This window comes from Prunus avium, chromosome 1 (assembly GCF_965620075.1).
Source record: "Prunus avium chromosome 1, drPruAviu1.hap1.1, whole genome shotgun sequence".
In the NCBI taxonomy this organism is placed as follows: Eukaryota; Viridiplantae; Streptophyta; class Magnoliopsida; order Rosales; family Rosaceae; genus Prunus; species Prunus avium.
In genome coordinates, this window is record NC_142284.1 from 7,886,599 (window position 1) to 7,906,945 (window position 20,347).

Sequence of the window (20,347 nt, forward strand, 5' to 3'; positions counted from 1 at the left end):
CGAGTAGTTGAAATGTTGGTGTACACTTTAATATTCTCCAAGCATTCGAAATGTGATTAGCTGCAATGTACTTATCATGCATAGAAGATGTTGTATTGTAGTTTGTATTTTACACGCTGATTTCTAATCATTGTGTTCCAACATAGTGCAAATTTCAAGTATCCTTCAGGTACGAATGTTTACAAAATCGTGCACCAATATTGCTTCATAGTCAAGGTCAGATCTTAATAACCAGTCAAGCACTAGAACATAACATTAGGAAAAATTGGTTGCTGCTGTAAATGATTAGTGTTGCTAGAAATGATTCGTGCTGGAAATCATTACTGCTGACGGAAACAACAGCTCCCTGCTGGAAATGCTACATTACCCTGTGATATAATCAATGAATCTGTGTCACTCGTTCATAATTCAGCATAAACTACCCATTGTACATGGTAAAAGTCATTGCTTCTTCACAAAACTCAAAATTTGATACTTTATCAAATGTCTATGAAAATTTCCAAATAGGGAGAAGACATGTAAAATTAACATGTGTCCAAATTTCATGCAAGAAGTAAACCAACCAAATTTCCATTTCAATTAGCAGTGGACATGAACAAACAAATAAAATAAAACTGCATATAGAAAACTTAACCTGATCATTAGCCTTCATAACAACCGGCCTTTGTATAATACAAACATAAATCATTCGGTAGGTCCGTGCATCCTGTAAAATTCGTCGAATAATGGGTCACTGAGATCTATTGGAGTTGATTCCTCATTGTTTGACGGTGATGTCCTGCATAAACACCAAACACAAGCACATAAAAAATTTAACTATTCAAATTTTAGGTGTTATTATAAATAGTTTTAACATCTTACGGTGTGTTCAAATTTCTTGGGCATTGTCTTCTATCATGACCAATGTCTCCACACTCCCGACAGTGTCGAATCCCTCGCTTCATTGGCTTTTCCTTTGCTCCCGTTACTTGTTTCCACCTTCCTTTGCACCTTACTCTCTTAGGGTCATTCATATATTGTGTTTGAGAGCTAGACCCTCCAACTTCGTTATTACTTGGTCCATCCTTCAACAACTTCAACTTCACCCGCAAACTTTTTAGAGTCTCTGACACTACCTCACATCCTTCTTCACACATTAATGCATCCTCAACCACATCTGAAGCAAGTCGGGACATTGTACTCCGCTTTATTAAAAGACCAGGATCTGCAGAGTCTTTAATTTCGTTGCCATTTGCATCTGACACCAATCCAGCTTTCGTAGTTTTCTTCCACCTTTTCAAAATATATTTATTGGGCATATATTCAATCTGGTCCCTTCTGAACAATGCTAGGATGTGCTTGCAAATAATCCCAACAAATTCAAATTTTTTGCAGCTACACGATGCGTGGTCAGAATCTTTGACATATACGACTTCTGCCACTCTTGTTTGCCAATTTTTCCTTTCGCTCACATTAAAGACAACTTTTGAAGCATCCTCTGTTTTGAGCTCTAGGAAACATGCTGTACTTTGTATTAGTTCTTTCTCAAACTTTTGAAACATTGCCCTTGTGTACAAGGTAGCCATTTGTTTGTTCATTGGCATTGGTAAAATACATTGAGCCACTTCAAATGCATCTACGTGATCAGCAGCTAACTCTTTTTGACGTTGATGGAAAAATGCCCTCTCAAATCGTATTATGAAATCCATCAACGAATTTCTCCTTGATATGTATTGCTCGAAGAAAGCATGAGAACCTTCCGCTCTTTGGCTGCTTGACATTCCAGCGGCAAAAAAGTCTCGTGCGTAGGCTGGAACCCAAGATTCCCTTAAATCAAACATTGAACTTAGCCATTGATGGTCAGTCAAACCAGCCTTTGTAACCACAATATTCCACTTTGCATCAAACTCATCCTTATTGTCAGTATCCCATATGGCTTTCTGAAATTCACGCCAATACTCCTTATAAGCAGAATGTGGTAACTTAACATGGAACTTTGATGTGATGTGCCATATGCAAAGCCGATGAAATGTAGTCGGGAAGGCTATTGAAATCGCTCTGGTGATGGCCGCATCTTGATCTGTAATGATCGTTTTAGGTTCACCACCTTGCATGGCTTTCTTAAACTCCTTAAACATCCCCAAATAAACGACTCAGTCGTTTCCTTGCTCAAAAATGTGCATGCTAAGACAATTGTCTGACCATGGTTATTAACTCCCAATATTGGTGCAAATGTCAAGTCGTATCGATTCGTGTTGAATGTGGTATCGAATACAACAACATCTCCATACAACCGGTATGCCCGTCTAGAAGTTGCATCTGCCCAAAAACATCGACTAAACCTGTCTTCGCCATCTCCCTCAATCTTGAAATAAAAAGCCTCATTTTTTTTCTGTTCAGCCATAAAATACTCGGTTACCAGTTCAACATCGTGGTTCCTCAGCTTCCCATTCACACTACATTCAAGATTATTGTAAATATCCTTTTTGATAAAACCGATTTTATCCATTCCTCCGGATTGCACCTCGAAAATACTTACCTTCTGATGAATGGGGATGTTAACCGAACCCAACTGTTTTGTAAGTACTTTTGTAGAATCCGAAATACGACGGTGTGATCTCAATAAATGCACTCTTTCTGAGGCTGTCATCTTATGATTGTGTCCCTCTGCAAAAAGAGAGATGGCATACTTCTTGCTCCCATTTGTCTTCACAACCACAATCTTAGCTTTGCAATTGCATCTACTTATTCCCCGCTGTCTTTTTCTCTCCCGAGTTTCATCTTTCCTGTATGCACCTTGTTTGCAACAAACAAATTCTTTCCTCAGAATCTCTTTCTTATATGTCCCCCGAAAGCTGGAATGAAGTCGAATACCAAAGCCAGCCAAGAATGCATATCTGTTATAGAAATTATAAGCGAGGTCAAGCGAGTCGAACTTCATCCCAACCGCTGGTGTTTCCTCATTTCTTACTTCAGGAATGTAAACCATCCCATTAGCTGTTACACAGTCATCACTCTCTGAGCCCCCAGACATTTTACCCACATATATTTTTGAACTACTTCTATATCACTGCATAGCAAATATTAATTCATTAATCAATCATTACTGCATTACAACATATCAATGCATTCCACTTACACAAAACATCGCCCAAATTGACACAAAAAAGACGCATAGCCTAGCTTGTTTGTAAGAGCCATTATTACACAAAATTTAATAATAGTTACGTCATCTCTTGTGCAATAATCTGGAAAAAATAACATTAGAACCAACATGTTCAACTAAGAACACAAATGTAATTCAAACCAGCAATTACAGAACTTCTCCCAATATCCTCTCCAAATGCTTACTCCTAATGCCATTAAGCCTAAGTTTAGGATCTTTTACCTACATTTTATAATTTCCCACCCCCACCAAAAACAATCAACTAAATATATTGAATATTCATAAGGAAATGACGCATTATTGACAGAAAACTGACGCATTATTGACGGCAGAATAACACATTATTGACCGCAGAAATGACGCATTATTGATGCCACAAATGACGAATTTCTCACCCTCACAAAAAACAAACCAAACCCAATAAAATCAATCCAGCAACAGTAAACTTACCTCTCAAACTCAAGCGGGAGCTCCGAAGTCAATCAGCTTAAGAGAATGTGGTGGACATTAGAGAAGACTCTTTGGTAGTGGAGACTCCATCTCTACCACAATCGAGGAACAAATGCTGCTGCGGCGTCTAGCTACAGAACCAGATATGCTACTTTGCTTTCATCTGGAATCTCGTGTGCTGAACGAAAAAGAGAAGGGGTTTTCACTTCAGCCATAGAATCAAAACAGGGCAATAGCTAGATAAGAGCCATTAATCGTCATACCGAGGATGCCATAGATCGCAGGCCTCCCAAGGAGCTGATGACAATGGAGCGACTATAGGGTTTGGGAGCTTTGGATCTTTCTAATTCTGGGTTTGTGTTACATTCAAAAACAGAGGATTGTGTTCTTGAATTTTTCAGAGAGGGAAATATCTTCAACTGAAGTTGGGTTTCCAACGGGTCAGATTTCAACCCGGTTCTACATGCACCCTCTTTTAAAAACTCACCGTTGGATTAAATCCAATGGCTCTAACATACCCCTTATAACTTTCCCCTCACTATAGAAGCTCCCGTAGAAATCAGCCCACTCTTGAAGCATATAGGAAATAGTAAACATGCAATCCATAACCTATATAAATTTGATTAGAAGCAAACATTAGAATTTTTCTTCTAGCCACTCAAAACGCCATATTTAAACCTTCAAACCCTAGAAGAAATAGCTCTCCCCCTCTAAAAAATTGTACCAACCTATTTTCATTGGGTTGTTCAATCTTGGTAAGTTTTTCTCTCTTTTTTTATATTCAATTTCCAATTTTAATTGTTGTTTAAGTTTTTATGATTTAGGGTTTGAGTGAAAACTTTTGGGGATTGTTATATATTTTATATTTTAAACTTGAATTATTAATTAGCATATATGATTTTTGGTGTCTAGTATTTATTGTTAGGATATCATGTCACATGATGATAATAGACCGGCAAAAAGAGGGTAAACTATTTATTCATTCTTCAAAAAAAGTGGTAACGATAACAAGGATACACCTTTTGCATTTGATGTTGATACTTCAATTCCTGAGGAACTTACTCAGCTCGGATCTCAAGTAGTTGAACAATGTGTTTGATTTGATATTTATTTATATTTTGTACTTCTTTGTGTTATATTTGCTCATAATGTGGCCTTATTTGATTTATAAAATTTTATTTACATTTTTGTTTCAAGAGAAAAAAGGCTTATAATAAATAAAATTTAGCCTACCCCTATAAAAATTCCTGAGTCCACCATTGATGACCGCGCCTGGATGTGGAAGAGAAACAAACCTTTGAGTGACTGTTGGAAAAATAAAATCGGGTATGGGTATTGTTATGTTAGGACTAGTAATAGTATGGTTTTTTTTTTTTTTTGAAGAAGTAGCGATAAATACATTGCATTGGGGAGGGGGCACTTATCCTGGGATTCGAACTGGTGACCAAGGGGGGTTGAGGGGAGGGACCTCACCACTGAGGTAAACCCGTCGGTCGCACTAGTATGTGTTTAATCCCTCAAGTAAAACTAAAAGGTTTGCTACTTGGGGTTAAAAAAACAACCAAAAGGCTTCTACCGTGGCACTTTTGGGCCTATTTGTAAAATTAGAGAATGGGTGACCCACTAGCCTTGCCTTGGAGAGTATATGGGCTTTGTTGTATGTCCTTTTTTATTGGTCTATGGGCTTTGTATATCTAACCTATATCAATTCAAAATGTACATACAAATATAGAACCATTAAAATTAGTAGAAATTTTAACCAGCTAGAAGTTTGAATCCTTTCCCCAAACTCATGACCATTCCAACTGAACCCAGAAAAGGTAAACATACCAAGATACTAAAAAGAAAAAGAAAATCTTACAAGTTGACATTTGAAGCCAAGCTATGCCAGCTCCACCATGCCACTGACATGTTTCAATAGATTCGTTTTTCTATATATATTTTTCATCCCATCCATGCTAATTCTGCATTCTTAATTGATTTTTAAACCAACACGTTGAGAAGGATTGGAATTTGTTTGGAAGATGTGCATCGCCATCCTTTTAGTTCTTGTCCCCTTCCCTAAAGGCTTTGCTCAACTCGACATTTAATTATATCTATAATGCATAATTTATGTATTTGTTATCCCTTTTTCCTTTCCTTTGGAAAACTCAATCAGGTTTGGTTGAGATCTCTGCTTGAGGACATCATTATTACAATATATACCTTATCCTTGGCACCCTTTTTAAGATGCTAACCAATTAATTTCTGTGGCCAGACCTAGTTATTTCATTACTATGTGCCTTCTGAATAAATGTACTTTTATGTAAGATTATAACTTCAATAATAATCACTATCACATCTACGACAAGAATTCGACGCAAGTTCAAGTGTTCGACACGAATTCAACTCCGGCTCTCCCATCTTTGAGACTCAGACGTCTTTTAAACAATAAATCAATGAACATATGCGTATAACTTCAAAAGTATCAAGAGCATTGAGGGCATATTAAGTGATCCTGTTTGAAGGATCAAAAGAGATTGTTTGTTTGCCTTTTAATGCATTTATAATATATAAACAGTAGAATATATGTACGATTGCAATTTTTTGTCATGATAGGCATTTAATTAGTAAAAGCTGGGGCAGATTAGTTTGCCCCACCACCAAACAATCGTGAAGAAAAGGCTACAGAAAAGTTAATTATGAAATATTAATAAAAATTTGTTGAGAGGGAACAGGTAAGCATGCATGGTGCTCAGAAAAGCCTGCATATCTACAAAAAGATGAGAAGAAAAAGGGCATGTTCCACTTTGTCATATATACTCGTCCTTTACCTCAAACTACAAGAGTTACATTCCATCTACTTTATATTAATAATAATAATAAGATTAATTAATTATCTCCACATCTAAGAATGATCATAATCATATTTTTGTGAATAATTAAATGGAAGGAATATTGATTATCCCCAATTAAAAAGTGATTATATAGAATGATGAATTAAAGTGATCCCACTTTTCAGAGCCTCCTTTTATTTTATTTATTTATTTTTTCATTTCCCTTTGAATAATTAGCAGACAAAGGAAAACTTAAGATGTCAGCATCTTCTTTATAAAGGTAAGTGTGTGATAAAAAAGTGGATGCATTCAGTATTTCTTCCAAGACAATCCTTTTCTTTTTAGGGGTTTAGGTAAACCAATTCAACTTGGACCTACATGATGCACCATACTTTTCTTTTTCTAAATTCTTCAGAGAGAGAGAGAGAGAGAGAGAAAAGCTGGGTGGAGGTAGACTTTTATCTTCTTCTCTTTGGGAGATGACAAAAGCAAAAGGATAACCAAAGTAGGTTAAAAGCAATTTAAAGTATGTTCCATCCTTATTTGTATTGCACTTTTGTCTTATGTTAATCTTAAGGAAATTTATCCCTAGAAATATACTTATTAACATATGTGTTTATATATATATATATATGTCTAGAAGACTAGACCACTCTCTTGTTAGTACTTTTCCTTTGATTAAACAAAGCACCAAATATGATGCATGTTACCTGGTTACCATGAGCCGTTGCTTATTAAAAAAGGACTTTTATGATGCCTCCTCTTTGTTTGGCTTTTGAAAAAAATAGCTTTTATGATTTGTAAAGCAAAGCATGGAAATTTCGTGGGAAAGACTAAGCACCGGCCTTTTGAACGGTTGGGGGTTATGGAAAATTAAAGTTGGTTGAGGGGACCAATCAATTAATCGAACTTGTAAAGGAAAAAAATACATGAAGGAAGTTGATTCTTACATGCTCCGCCGTGGAATACATTATACATATTAAGTGAGGTGGAGCATATGTGGTCGTTGAGCTTCACACGTATAAACTAATGCTCTGATACTATAAAGGAAGTTGAAGTTCCACTCCAAAACCAATTAGCAATGAAGCAGTAAAAGTCGTTTCAAAATTTGCTAGTATCCCAAAGTACACCCCAATATCAAAGTGATATGGACCATTCCATATTTTTCCATATTTGCATGCCACTTGAGCGAGCCGCCCCTTGTATAAAATAAAAAACGTGCTCTCATGGCTGAGTTTGTGTTTGCTGACCCGTCTCTTCTTCAACTCATTAATTCTTGACCTACTTATTAGCTAACAATTTTTTGTGACATGCATGCATGTATTTGAAATGGAATAATATTACGAGAAGTTGCAATATTATTGTATGGTTAATGGACAGAGACCTCACATGTTTGTTTTTGTGTACAAAATCGCTCAGTTGAAGAAGGTCCAAGGCCAAACCGCGTAATCTCCTATTCTTTGATAGGGATGTTTTAGGTTTCCTTCTTCATTTCTTCTTTTTTTATGAATGGGTGTGACCACACAATTAAGTAGCCTATGTAGAAAAAGAGACAACTGTATCCAAAATATGAAAACCAAGACTCATGGTCTTTTCTTTTTATATATGGTGGCAAGCTATGTTTGAGAGAAAAATTTGTGCGAGGTTGTTTATGTCATGTGACAGAATAACTTCGTTATTATGATCATTTCTTGATTTGGGTCATCTCTCATGATTGTGGACAATTAAGTATGATCATACTAGAACCAGAATCGATCTTGAGTCTTTGTCGATTATTCTTTCCTTCTTAGATCACTTACGAAGTAATTATCTGATTATTGTTTTTAATCTTAATATATATATTTTTTCTAGTATTCCGTATTTTTGGAGTAGAATAGATTCAATAAAATAGTATGCACATGGTGGTGTTGGTTAAGTAAGTAATGCATAAGATGACTTTTAGTTGTGATTGGGTTGCATTGGAACCTTTCCGTAGAAGGAAGAAAACAGATCAAACTGTATTTGTATATGAGAGTTCTCAGAACACAGTTGTGGTTCATACGTCCTGAAACAGATTCTCGTTCTTAAAACATATAATGAAAAGGATTAAACAGATTCTCTTTCTTAAAACATATAATAAAAAGGATTGCATTCGTTTTCTTTTATCGTTCTTCATCAACTGCATATATATGCAAGAATGTGAATGTGAAAATGTCATACATTAGAAAGTTAGAAAACCTTGCAATGATTTATAAGGAGTTGAGCTATTCCTCCATTTCCAATTGATTTTGAGGTGGAACATCAACTTCCTTTTTATACAGTAGGTAGGATGAGCACAAGATTCTAGATTCAAATTTCCAAGTCAAATTATAGTTGCCGAAAATTTTGAGTCATGCATGTGAACAAGTGTTGATAGTATAGTATTATTCGAAGCTGGAAAATGAGAATTCTTGCATAGTTGTTTAATAGATTTTTGACTTTTTCAGTTATTGTTAATTTATTTTGAGTTGGATATTCACATTTTAAGAATATTTTATTTTTGTGGTGAATAAACGTCACTTGATATATCTTTATAGGTGTATGTGTGAGACCTAGAGTGGGTTTGAGAGGATTGTGGTGTAGATAGAATCCCATTGGGAATTTAATGCCTTTTATAGGATATATATATATATATATATATATATATATATATATATATATATATAATCTTATTTGGTTTCTAATTATTTTTGGGTCATATTGTCTAAATTTGTTGGGAGATTCACTATTATACCAATATATGAGCCAAAATTATATAAAAAAAACCCTATATGAAATGGACTTTAAAAACACACCCAAAGTCTATTTACAACATAACAAAAAGGCTTTTAACTTCTTTTAAATTACAAAACTACCATTGATTTCTTAAAGCAAACTCAACCCCAAAACACTCAATAGGGCATCAAAGTAATTTAATAATCAAAATTAAATTCAATAGGGTCAGCTGTCATTTTTTGGGTGTTTTTTTTGTTTGTTTATAGAAATTAAATGGTGTAGGGTTTATTTATAGTTTTTGTGCTAAGAATGGGTATATGACTAAATATCTCAAATTTTTTATGGTAAACATGGAAGAAAGTAGGGAGTGATAGTACAAAATACATGACGTCTATTTGTACCATATCTGATCCTCCACTCATCCATTGACATGTGGATCACTTAAACTCCCCAAATGCCCAAAGGCTCCGAACAATCGGCATCGGCTACCGATGATATTGTCTCAAAGCAGCAAAAGATCGCTACAGGCCCAACACAGCCTACAATCGGTATCCCTTACCGATTCTGCAGAATCAACCTCGAAGCACCCGCCTGAACTATCTAAGGACTCGTGTCAACCTCATAGGGCCCTCCCACGAGTCCCACATCGAAATTAAGTACTAAGAGCATACGAATGTCTCAACGGTAGCCGAAGCCCATGCTTAAACACGTCGGTGAAGAAGACTACGCCCTTGTCATTGTCACTGAGCGACTCTAAGGGCCCCGGAATTCGCATCCCTACCGATTCCGGAATATTGAACTCCGCCCGAATCTTCGCCAGCTCAGCCTCAGTCAGTGTGTTCGGCTCTAAGTCATCTACTCCGAACAAAGGTTCCGTGGGCTTCGCTATCGGAATCCGTTGTCTCCCCCTGACAACCCTCAACACCCCTTCCCCTGGGGCGGCAACGGACACGCCACCCCCATCGGCCTCACAACCCGAAGTCGAAGGCTCACCATCTTCAGGCACTCTCGTCGAAGTGCCCCCAGCCTCGGCACGCACCCTTGCCCCCTCCACTATCTCACAACTTGAAGAGCTCCCAGAATCGGTACTCTCACTCCCCTCGGATGAACTCCCCAAGGACGATTCGTCCTCATAGGCCCTCGGACTACGCCTACCCTCGGATTCGGTATCTGACATCTACAAACACAAATGACGGGAAACTAAGTGCTATGCTAGAATCAAAATCCTATTCTACCTCCTAAACACTTATGTTCATGCTCATTCATGCTCGTTCATACATTGTTCAAACAAAAAATCAACGAATTCAACACTTTGATTCGTAAAAATGCAACAACACGGCAACATACCTTGTTTGCACGGTGGTTCAAGATCGCCGGAAATCGCCTCCGCCTAGTTCACGCTCGCCGGAAATCGCCTGCTCACCCTCGCACGGTCGCCGGAAATCGCCTCTCACAAGCTCTGATCGCTCTAAAAAATTTCAAGTATTCGAACTCTCGTCCCTTCCTCGCATTTATAAAGCCGATCTAGCATCGGGAAGCGAAGCGACGCATCGGGATACGAAACGACGCGACCCTTCACAGCCATGCCGACACGTGTCACGCATGCACAGGAGAACCCAAGCGTTGTCAGTTGAAACGTATCCAATCCTCAGCGACACTTCAACTTCCCTAACGTTGCACCCCTAGCCACCTTCAAGCACAACTCCATTAGCGAACGGCAGGCGCAAATTAATGAGTTCTCACTCACCTCTCGTGCCGAACGGCCGGCGCACATTGATGAGTTCTCACTCACCTCTCGTGCCGAACGGCAGACGCACATTGATGAGTTTCCACTCACCTCTCGTGCCGAACGGCAGATGTTCATAAACCTTGCCCTACACTATCCTCTCAGGTCATTCGGTACCGAATGCCATCTCTTTTCCAAGCTCACCCGCTCGGGCACCTGGGGGACTACATGCCACCATCGGCAACAATGACAACAATGAAACCATCGAATCCAGATCAGAATGCCGAAGACAGATTCAAGTCCCCAACCGAGAAAGCTTCTCAATCGGTAACTTGGGGGACTAATGTTTGTACCATATCTGATCCTCCACTCATCCATTGACACGTGGATCACTTAAACTCCCCAAATGCCCAAAGGCTCCGAACAATCGGCATCGGCTACCGATGATATTGTCTCAAAGCAGCAAAAGATCGCTACAGGCCCAACACAGCCTACAATCGGTATCCCTTACCGATTCTGTAGAATCAACCTCGAAGCACCCGCCCAAAATATCTAAGGACTCGTGTCAACCTCATAGGGCCCTTCCACGAGTCCCACATCGAAATTAAGTATTAAGAGCATACGAAATGCCCTCTATAAATAGGCCCCTCCACTACAATACAGGGGTAAGACTTTTCAGCTTGACTTATATACTTTTATATGGTCAACAGCAAGAGCTCTTAGAAACAAACTTACTTTGGCATCGGAGGGTCTTAGGCTGGTTCCACACCGGTTCCATAGACCTCACGAGTCTCAACTCTCTTCTATTCAGGATCTGCATCCAAGGACAAGAAGAATCTGCATCTATCATTCAATCGATCTGCTAGATCGTCCTCACCACTTGTAAGTTGCACTCATCTCTATCTGTTCAGTTTTAGTGCCAACAACGTCCGCACCATAATAACGTCCAGATATCTGCAGAAGAGAATTTTTTATGTGTAGCATGTCATACCTGCTACCACATTAGCTTATAAAACAAGTTTCAATAATGCAAATTCTTACCATATTAGCTTATAAAACAAGTTTTAATACTGCTATTCTTACCACATTTTTATACAACTCTTCCGCAGAAGTAGCAATTTTGTTCAACAAATATATTCTCTTTAACGAGTGGTTAATAGCAAGTCAAAAGTGGGAGGAAAATGTGGAGAGAAATAGGGAAGAAAAGAAAAGGGTAATTTTTGGTTGCTACTTTTCAACAATAAGATGAACTATTGGACATAGAAAGAAGCATATTGCATCCGCACACCAAACAAATAATATCAAGTCTCTTTGAGGACATCAGGGGACGCCTTATCAACTGCTGCAAACCTCCAATTAATTACATCAAAATGCCAGAACACATGCGTGCATGAATGTTTTTATGTTTTTAGGTTTTGTTTTTGAGTTTGCCCACATGGGTGACATTTGGAATGGTGTCGCTTAGTTTGATCTTTCAAGCAGATTTTTTTGTAGTTTACAGGGAGAGGGTTAAACTCGGGTGAAAGGGACGCGTATACTGTTGATACCAACCGACTTAACTCACACCATAATTTCGATGAATTTAATTAATCTGATTTTGGATTCCATAAGTACAATAAAATAAAATAATACAATAATAGAGAAAAAAAAAAAGTAATTATCTGGTGTAGCAGTCTAGCAGAGGAGGTGGGGAAAGAGAGGGGAGAGTAGTTGGGTATTTTGTTTTCAGTCTAAAAAGGCTGATGTGACATGAAGAAGGGACACAAGCATAAAGGTGTAAAGGTATATGTGGGTTTGGAGAAGAGAAGAGAACGCCACCCAGCTACCTTTTTTATTTTTTTATCATCTACTTTTTCTGCATATAGACAAAACAAGTGCAGCTTTCCAATTGTGATCAAGTATATTCTCGTTTCTTGCATTCTGCAACACGACGACCTTATCTCCCTCTCTCTCTCTCTCTCCCTCTCTCTCTCTCTACTTTAATTTAATCCCCAAACTAGCCCTTTGTTTCCTTGTGCTTGACCGACATCTCACTTCCAAATTCTTTGTTAAAGAGTATAATAATTAACAATCTTTTATTAATTGTTATTATCATTCCAATTTGTTATTAATTAACAATCTTTATTTCAAAATTATACATCATGATGTCTATAATTTTGGACCATACATGTCTGATATATGGTCAGAATAATCTTGATAAAAAATGCCAATCTGAAGTAATATGATTTGTCCTTTTGAACACATGCATGGTTGGCGCCGATGAGATTGCATTTGTTTGTTTCAACCATGATAAGAACACTTTTTTTTGTGTGTCATATATGTTGCCACTGCTTTTCTTACCCACAATATTCGAAATCAATCCTTGCACAAGAAAGTTATTTTACCAAAGGTGTGGCTTTTGTTCATTAAGAAAGTGAGAATCTAAATTGCCCAAATTTTTTCTTTTTTAATTTTGCCTACCACACTGGCCGACTAGTAATTGGTCTTGTAATATTCCTCTTCCACAATGTTAAAGAAAGTTTCAAGTTTCGATTCTCCCTCCCAACATATAGAAATACATAATATTACCTACTCTACCGATTTGGTTACCCACCCACAATTGACGAGTTACTCCTATTATCTCATTTAGTAAGGCCGTTCCCAGTGTGAGTTCACCATAAACTGAAGTCGTGAAAGCATTAACCCCTATATTTTGACCTTAATTCACTTTAATTTCGTGCTTAATTATAAGTTTGCGTAATCAGTTCGACATCGGAAATTTTTTACTTTTTATTTTTTGACAAGCACAAGATTATTGTTAGAGACATATTTGACAATATTCCTTTTTTTTCTTGGTTTTTTTTTTGTTTGGGTCTGAAGACAATATTCGTTTCTTATCCTTGTTAAGTTAGACAAATTTTCAGGCTGTACGTCTTTATTGCAAAATTGACTTTATATATAGATGTAAGAAGGAGCAAAAGAAAAAACTCAAAGTTTGCATGATGTGGAGATGCATAATTGGAGAAAGGGTAGGGTTTAAGAAAGAGAGATGAGTGGGCCACGTGGGTACTAAATGAGAACACACGCATACATGATGCATGTAGGGTTTATATGAACTCATGAGTATGTATATATATATATATATATATATGAGTTGAATTTGGAGTAGACGTGAAGCATCCACTTTTTGTCTTCTTAGTAATTTCGCTTTTCCCTCTCCTCCCCTTGTCACACTCTCACATTATGACATTATGACATTATGACATTAATGGCTTTGCGCTCAAACTATGGAAGAAGACGCTCCTCTTGGCCTTTCAGACCACAGCAAAGACAAAAAAATATGGAGAGAGAGAGAGAGAGAGAGAGAGAGAGAGAGAGAGAGAGGTTGGCCTTATCTTTTAAAAGCTGTGCTGAGTTTAATTGAATGAAAACAAAGGTAGAGACATCATTCTCAATCAAGACACCGAGTGTCTTATTGACGGTTTCAAATTAAATATTTATAAAAATCATACAAAATTCAGAGAGAGAGAGAGAGAGAGCCATTGTCTGTTGTTGATTTTGGTCCATAGGGTCACCTTCTTCATGCCGTCTAGCCTATAAGCTTATGTTTATGTATGCATGCCAATGCCATGGCATTTTTATGTGCATAATTTACATGCGTGTAGGATACTGCCGATTCATACTTTTACAAGCAGATATATTGAGAAATGGTAGAAGCTGGATTCTGTTCTAAATCACGAAATTATTGTATAGTATTAGAATACGACTCTCTTCACGAGTTATAATATAGGCAGATGACACGACTGACATTTCTCACTTTTAGAGTATATCGATAAATATCCATTTATATTATAGTACATAAACGAGTTATACTAAGTGACTCTACTCTAATACCACACTATAGTCACCCATTCATGTCTTAGCAATATATGTTTTCGCATAATAGAGGGAAAATAAGGAGCCAAATTAGAGAACTAACAAAAACTGATAAAACGTAGACTTTGTGAGAGAGAAAATTGAGAGGAATGCCTCATCTTATTAATCAATGTCCATGTAATTGATAAATATTTATAATTATAAGATACTATAAACTTTAGGGGATGAAAAACATGAGAAAAATTAAAAGAAAAAATAGTAATGAAAATTTTAAGAAAAAGAAAAAAGAAAAAAAGGACAAGGAAGGTTTTGCCAATATATCCAACGTTTCCCTCGTCTAACGCTTACCCTCCCAAATGTCTTTGACTACCCGCCACACCGTTTACCATATTTACAATGTGACAAAATACCAACTATATCCCCACATCATTGTTGTCTCAACCCATCAGGCACCACAGCCACATTGATACTACTGGGAAGGCAATCACCAGGGCCCCGGCAATCTGAATTGCCGTCAGATTCAAGCCGAACAACCATGGACTCGCCGGCCGACACACTGTTGGTGCCGCCAAGGCAGGACTTGAGCTGCTGGAGGCTTGGAACGACAACCTTTTCTGCCCATTCCTCTAAGCCAGTCCGGCCTAGCCATATCCCACTTAAGATCTTTTCAACAGCATCCTCTCTCAATTCTAATGAAACCCCCTCACCCAAAATCTTTGAAAATCTTTTTCTGATGGAGTTTATGATGTTTAGCCGAATGGGGTTGAAGTCCACTGGCTTGAACGCAATGGCATCATCAACAGTGTCCAGCAATTCCCGGGGTACTGCTGCGGTTGTGACTGTGAGTAAGGGCCTGCTATTGAGGCGACTGTCATCTTCATGATCAACTGTGAGATCACTTGAATTATGTGAGCCATCTGCCCTGTCATCCTCAGCATCAGCAGCTTCATTCAGATCAAACCCTAAAGCTGAACCTGTCTCCTTCCTAGGTTTCGTGGCTCTGTCATCATCCTGTAACCAATTGGGCCGTCGTTTTGCAGTCCTTCCACAAACAGATAGCTTTAACTGCCAACTGCTCCTTGCTATACTGGCAAGCTTTTCTTCAAGCGAATTACCCTTCGATAAGGGTCTCAGATGTTCTGGCAACCAATTTGCTGTGAGGATGAAAATAACATTTCCAAGACTGATTTCACGACCATAAGAGTCAGTAAGACGACCTCTATCCATTGCCCGTTTTATGCTACCACGAACTATCACATCTGCTTCATTAATGTCCTCAAGCATGATTACTGCACAGGGGTTCCCCTTAACTGCCTCTGCTATTCGGTCCACCACTGTTTTACCGCGGAAACTCATATCAGACTGCAAATTACCGCGTTGGGAGCCAAGACTTATCATCACTGGGTTGGACCTGGATACTAGTTCTGAAAGAGCTGATGCCATCTTCTTCTTGCCAACACTGTCCGGGCCCATGAACAGTAGCCACATGTCTCCCCGTGATCCGGCACCACGTCTCCTTCCATTGCCCGACTTGCATTTTGTCACAGTTTCAGCAACAGCATTTGCTGCTTCTTGCTGCCACCACACCTCCATTAAACCTTTGTAAAGCTTTTTGAATGAGTCAGCATCTACTTGACACGATTGTTTATCATCAGTTTGCAATTCAATTGGCTTGCTCTGTGGTTCAGAAGGCATGCAACCCAAAAAGTCTCTGATGCGCTCTTTATGTGCTTGGTCAGGGGTGGTTTCTGTGATTTCTGTTTGCCCAAGAACCAGCTCTGTCCGTACAGGGCTTCCAGGTTGGGAAACTGCCCGTTCAGATGGTTGGCTGGTCAGCGGATTTGTGTTCAAGTGCAGAGCCCCAAGGTTTTTATTCAGATGTGATTTGGGTTGGAAAGGTTGGCGAGCAAGTAAGTGTGGATTGTACAAGCCCGTCATTGAGAGAGCTGTTGGAGCAATTCTATCTGAGGTGAAACTATGCTGATGAAAACTAGGATGAAGACGCAGACATGTATCCCTCCATTCTTTCTGTAGTTCTTGAGTCTTCTGCTTCAGGATCAGATCTTGGTCTTTAGTCTATGAAGAGAAAAATGAAAAATTCATTAGTTCCTATGTAGTAAAGTCTATTACCACCAAGAGGAAAAAACGAAAAAGAAAGAACAAGAACTTTTGGAGCAATTTGAGCTTGCTCAACTCACCTGCGTTTGATCTAATGTTTTGGCATGACCATCACGGGCTTTAGCATTCTGTAACCACTGTGGTAGTGGTGGTTGTGCTGCTTCTGATGAATTCTCAGAAGATGATTTCTCAGACTCCTTGGCAACCAGTTTTGCAAGTTCTTGCTCATAACTCTGTGTACATTGTGGACAAAAGCTTGCTCTTCGAGTAGGATCCAAGTTCTCAGAGAGAAGTCTTGGTTGAGCAATTGATGTAGTTGGAAAGCTTTTCAATGGGGACAAAGATTCAACTGAGCTACTGAGGATCCCGTTGGTCGTCCCAATCCTAAAAAAGAAGATATATTACAAAAATACTACAAAACTCGAAGAAAAGGGTAAAGAAGCGTTCCCAAAAAAAAAAACCTAATAGGTTGAAGAGCATCCAAGATGCCATCCAAGTGTGATTCAAACAACTTCAAATTGAAACTAGAACTAGGCCTGCCCCAATATCAAATATAATTAAAGATTCCATCAGTTATCCAAATTCTCCAAATCAAGCAAGTCTCTGAGCTCACACAAAATCTAAAACTTTGGAACATAAACAACTTTTCGCAGAAGATTATTCTAAATGAGCAGTGTTCAAGATTCCATAAACAGAAACTCTTGATAACATCGTCCATCAAACGTGAAAGAACTAATCAACCAAAACCTTCCTATTTAGTCGTGTAGCTCATGTAACTTAAGTCATTGAAGCCAGACAAATACAAAAATGTGCAGAACAGAAAAGGAGAACCAAGTTCCATGGTCACAGGTATATCTTGTTAGGGAATGTAGTTTCTCTAATTCAAATGAATAAGAACACCAAGCATACCTTGGAAACAATCCTGAAAGAGGCGTTCTGGCAGCAATTGGCACTGCCTGTAGATCCCAATCAGTTTCCATTGAAGGGTGATAGACTTGGCACCTCAAATAAGTCTCACAAGTAGCAGTTCCGATTAACCAAAGCCGGCCACCATTACCACCACCCTCTCCAAACCTGGCCAATAGCCTTCCCATTTCGACCACCGCCGCCCGCCCCGCCTCCGAAATCACCTGCTGCTGGACCGGACCTGAACCAGAACCTGAACCTGAAACCCCTCCAAAGCTGCCAGGCTGTTCCACCAGCCATTTCAAGTCACCCAAATTAAGAATCACCCCACCCCCATTCGAATTCGCCATCCGGGTCTCAACCAAGCCCCCTAATTCCTTCATTTTCCCAACTATCTGGTTCCTATCCAAAGAAACCTCCTTCTCCAAATGAACAACCTCAACATTCTTCAGGGGCCCTTCACCCAATTCCCTGTTCTCAATCCTCCTCAAGACCTCTTTCGTCACCGCCTCGGGCTCCGAATCGCCGACTAACACAGGGTTCCTCTTCTTCGCTTTCAACAATATATCACCAACCCTCTTAACCTCCTCTCCTCTATGTTGTGCGGATTGCGCAGCAGCAGCCCCCTGCGGCTGCAGCCTCGGATTCAAATACAAATTCCGGCTCCCAGGGGGCGCTGCGGGAGGGCCGCCCGGGCGGAATCCCAATCCAATTGGGGAGGAATTGACGGCAGCAGAGGAGGCGGCGGCGGCTGAAGAGTTGAGCGATTGTTCAATAGTGGCTTTAACGGCGGGGCTAGAAAAACTAGCCTCACGCATCACTCGGCTCACACTTGGGTCATCGAGAATTGAGATTATGAGCTGCTCGAGCTCAACTTTGACAGCTAAGAGAGGCTGCTGCTGCTGCTCTGGGCAGCCTCTGCGCTGATGAGCCTGAGCTCGCTTCAAGGCGGCCATGAGAGCATTGGAGATAGGGGGCTCCATGCCGGGGCTCATGTTTTGGGCGGTGGGCAAGCGCTCGAGCGCCACACTGAAGCAGAGCTCGAGAGCTCTGCACTGTAGAGGGTGAGAGGAATTGGGGTGAGATTTGATGCATGCTTGACGGAGGAAGCCGGTGGACGAGGACAAAAGGGTTGCGGCCACGTGTAGCGGCGTCGTTTGTCCGTGGTTCCGTCGACCCGCTTCGGCGATCGAGTGGTTCAACACGCTCGCCGCCTCTGGGGTTAAGGTTTGCTGGATCGTACTCAACCCCGCTCTCATTTCTTGGAATTCAAACTAACCACCAAGAATTCCAAATCCAAATAATTCAATTTTATATGGGTTTTTTGAGTTGGGTTTTGAGTAGCAAACGCTCAAATGAAGCAGCTTCAAAGCTTTGGTTTGGTTCTGTTTTTTGCTGCCTATTTTTGTTGGGTTGGGTTTTTCTGTTCTTTGGAGACTTGTGCTGTAAAATTCAAGCTTATCAGGAAACTGAGAGAGAGAGAGAGAGAGAGAGAGAGAGAGAGAGAGAGAGGGAGAGTGCCCCACCAGACAGCGGCAAATGAAAATGGTTTCACAGGTCCAGGTGTGGATGCTTCATCAAATTGGACAAATTTGCATTTTCAGGGCTGTGAAAGAAAACCAATCTACAAAAATAGCTTTTTACAAACACAAACAAAATATCAAGGAAAGCAATAGCTCCCTTATTAGTTTTCCTAAGCCGAAAGGGATCTCTCTATCTATCCTGTTTCTTTCTTCTTCTTCTTCTTCTTCTCCTTTTCCTCCTTTCTTTTGCTTTCTCTCTCACCAAGTGTGTGTATATGTGTGTTGTCACACAAAAAAGCTATAAGAGAATTCAACGCGAAAAGGAAAGATCAGATCCCCTCCTTCACAAGAACCTCCCTTATTTCTCTTCCTTTCCCACTCTCTCTCTCCCTTTTTCCGTTTTCTATCTCTATCTATTTGAATCAGTAACATTTATTAAAAAAAACAAAAAAAGAAATGGCTAAAGAAAAGAAAAAACAGAGACCGGGTAAAAATGGACCCAACCCTTTCAAATATTACAGGGCTGCATGACAACAAACTAACCCAAGTAGAGAAAATTGATTTTGCTTTTTTTGGGTTCCCTTATGGAATAGTGGGTGAGAAAGAATTTCAGGAAAATAGAGAGTTGGGAACTTGGAAGTACCAACAGTTTTCAAGGATTTCTGGAAAATGCTCTGTTAGCACAGCAATGTGTGATCTCATTTTTGTATGTCATCTTCTGTTTTTTTTTTTCAATTGATTAATTCACATTTTTGTTGCATATGTTTTTTTTTATAAGTTTTTTGAGGGGATGATGTTCATTCTAACAGTTTGTTTCAGACAAATCTTAGGAAAACATATTTTCTATTACAATTTTAGTAAATTGAATTCGTGTAATCCTACCATCTACATATGCTAAAGTGGAGTTTTGTTTTAAATCAATAAGATGGAAAAATCGAATTTGGGAGACTTCAATAATGAGAAGATAAATATCACCAGACTACATTTTCTTTAGTACAAGCGATTGAAGGAGGGTGGTTTACACAAATATTCATTATGTGTCTGAGAATTTCGAATATTTACCAAAAAAGTTCAA

General features: G+C 39.1%; 2 protein-coding genes across 4 annotated transcripts; both read right to left on the minus strand.

Annotated features, from left to right (window-relative positions):
* Positions 1-333: 333 nt before the first annotated feature.
* Positions 334-1,583, minus strand: LOC148297218 (protein FAR1-RELATED SEQUENCE 5-like). 2 transcript variants are annotated; one of them, XR_015833125.1, is made up of 3 exons: positions 862-1,583; positions 635-778; positions 334-368 (listed from the first exon to the last, which is right to left on the minus strand). XR_015833125.1 is itself a non-coding variant. In XM_088247550.1 (2 exons), exons 1-2 carry the CDS (start codon positions 1,581-1,583, stop codon positions 685-687), a joined length of 816 nt encoding a protein of 271 aa, XP_088103676.1. In that variant the 3' UTR covers positions 347-684. The 2 variants fall into 2 exon arrangements, 1 of the variants encoding a protein (XP_088103676.1); XM_088247550.1 differs by having other exon boundaries at positions 347-778.
* A 13,282-nt stretch (positions 1,584-14,865) lies between these two features.
* Positions 14,866-19,668, minus strand: LOC110766381 (Double Clp-N motif-containing P-loop nucleoside triphosphate hydrolases superfamily protein). 2 transcript variants are annotated; one of them, XM_021969699.2, is made up of 4 exons: positions 19,276-19,668; positions 17,753-19,192; positions 16,924-17,227; positions 14,866-16,801 (listed from the first exon to the last, which is right to left on the minus strand). In XM_021969699.2, exons 2-4 carry the CDS (start codon positions 19,006-19,008, stop codon positions 15,152-15,154), a joined length of 3,210 nt encoding a protein of 1,069 aa, XP_021825391.2. In that variant the 5' UTR covers positions 19,009-19,192; positions 19,276-19,668; the 3' UTR covers positions 14,866-15,151. The 2 variants fall into 2 exon arrangements, with proteins under 2 accessions (XP_021825391.2, XP_021825390.2); XM_021969698.2 differs by having other exon boundaries at positions 17,753-19,668.
* Positions 19,669-20,347: the final 679 nt, after the last annotated feature.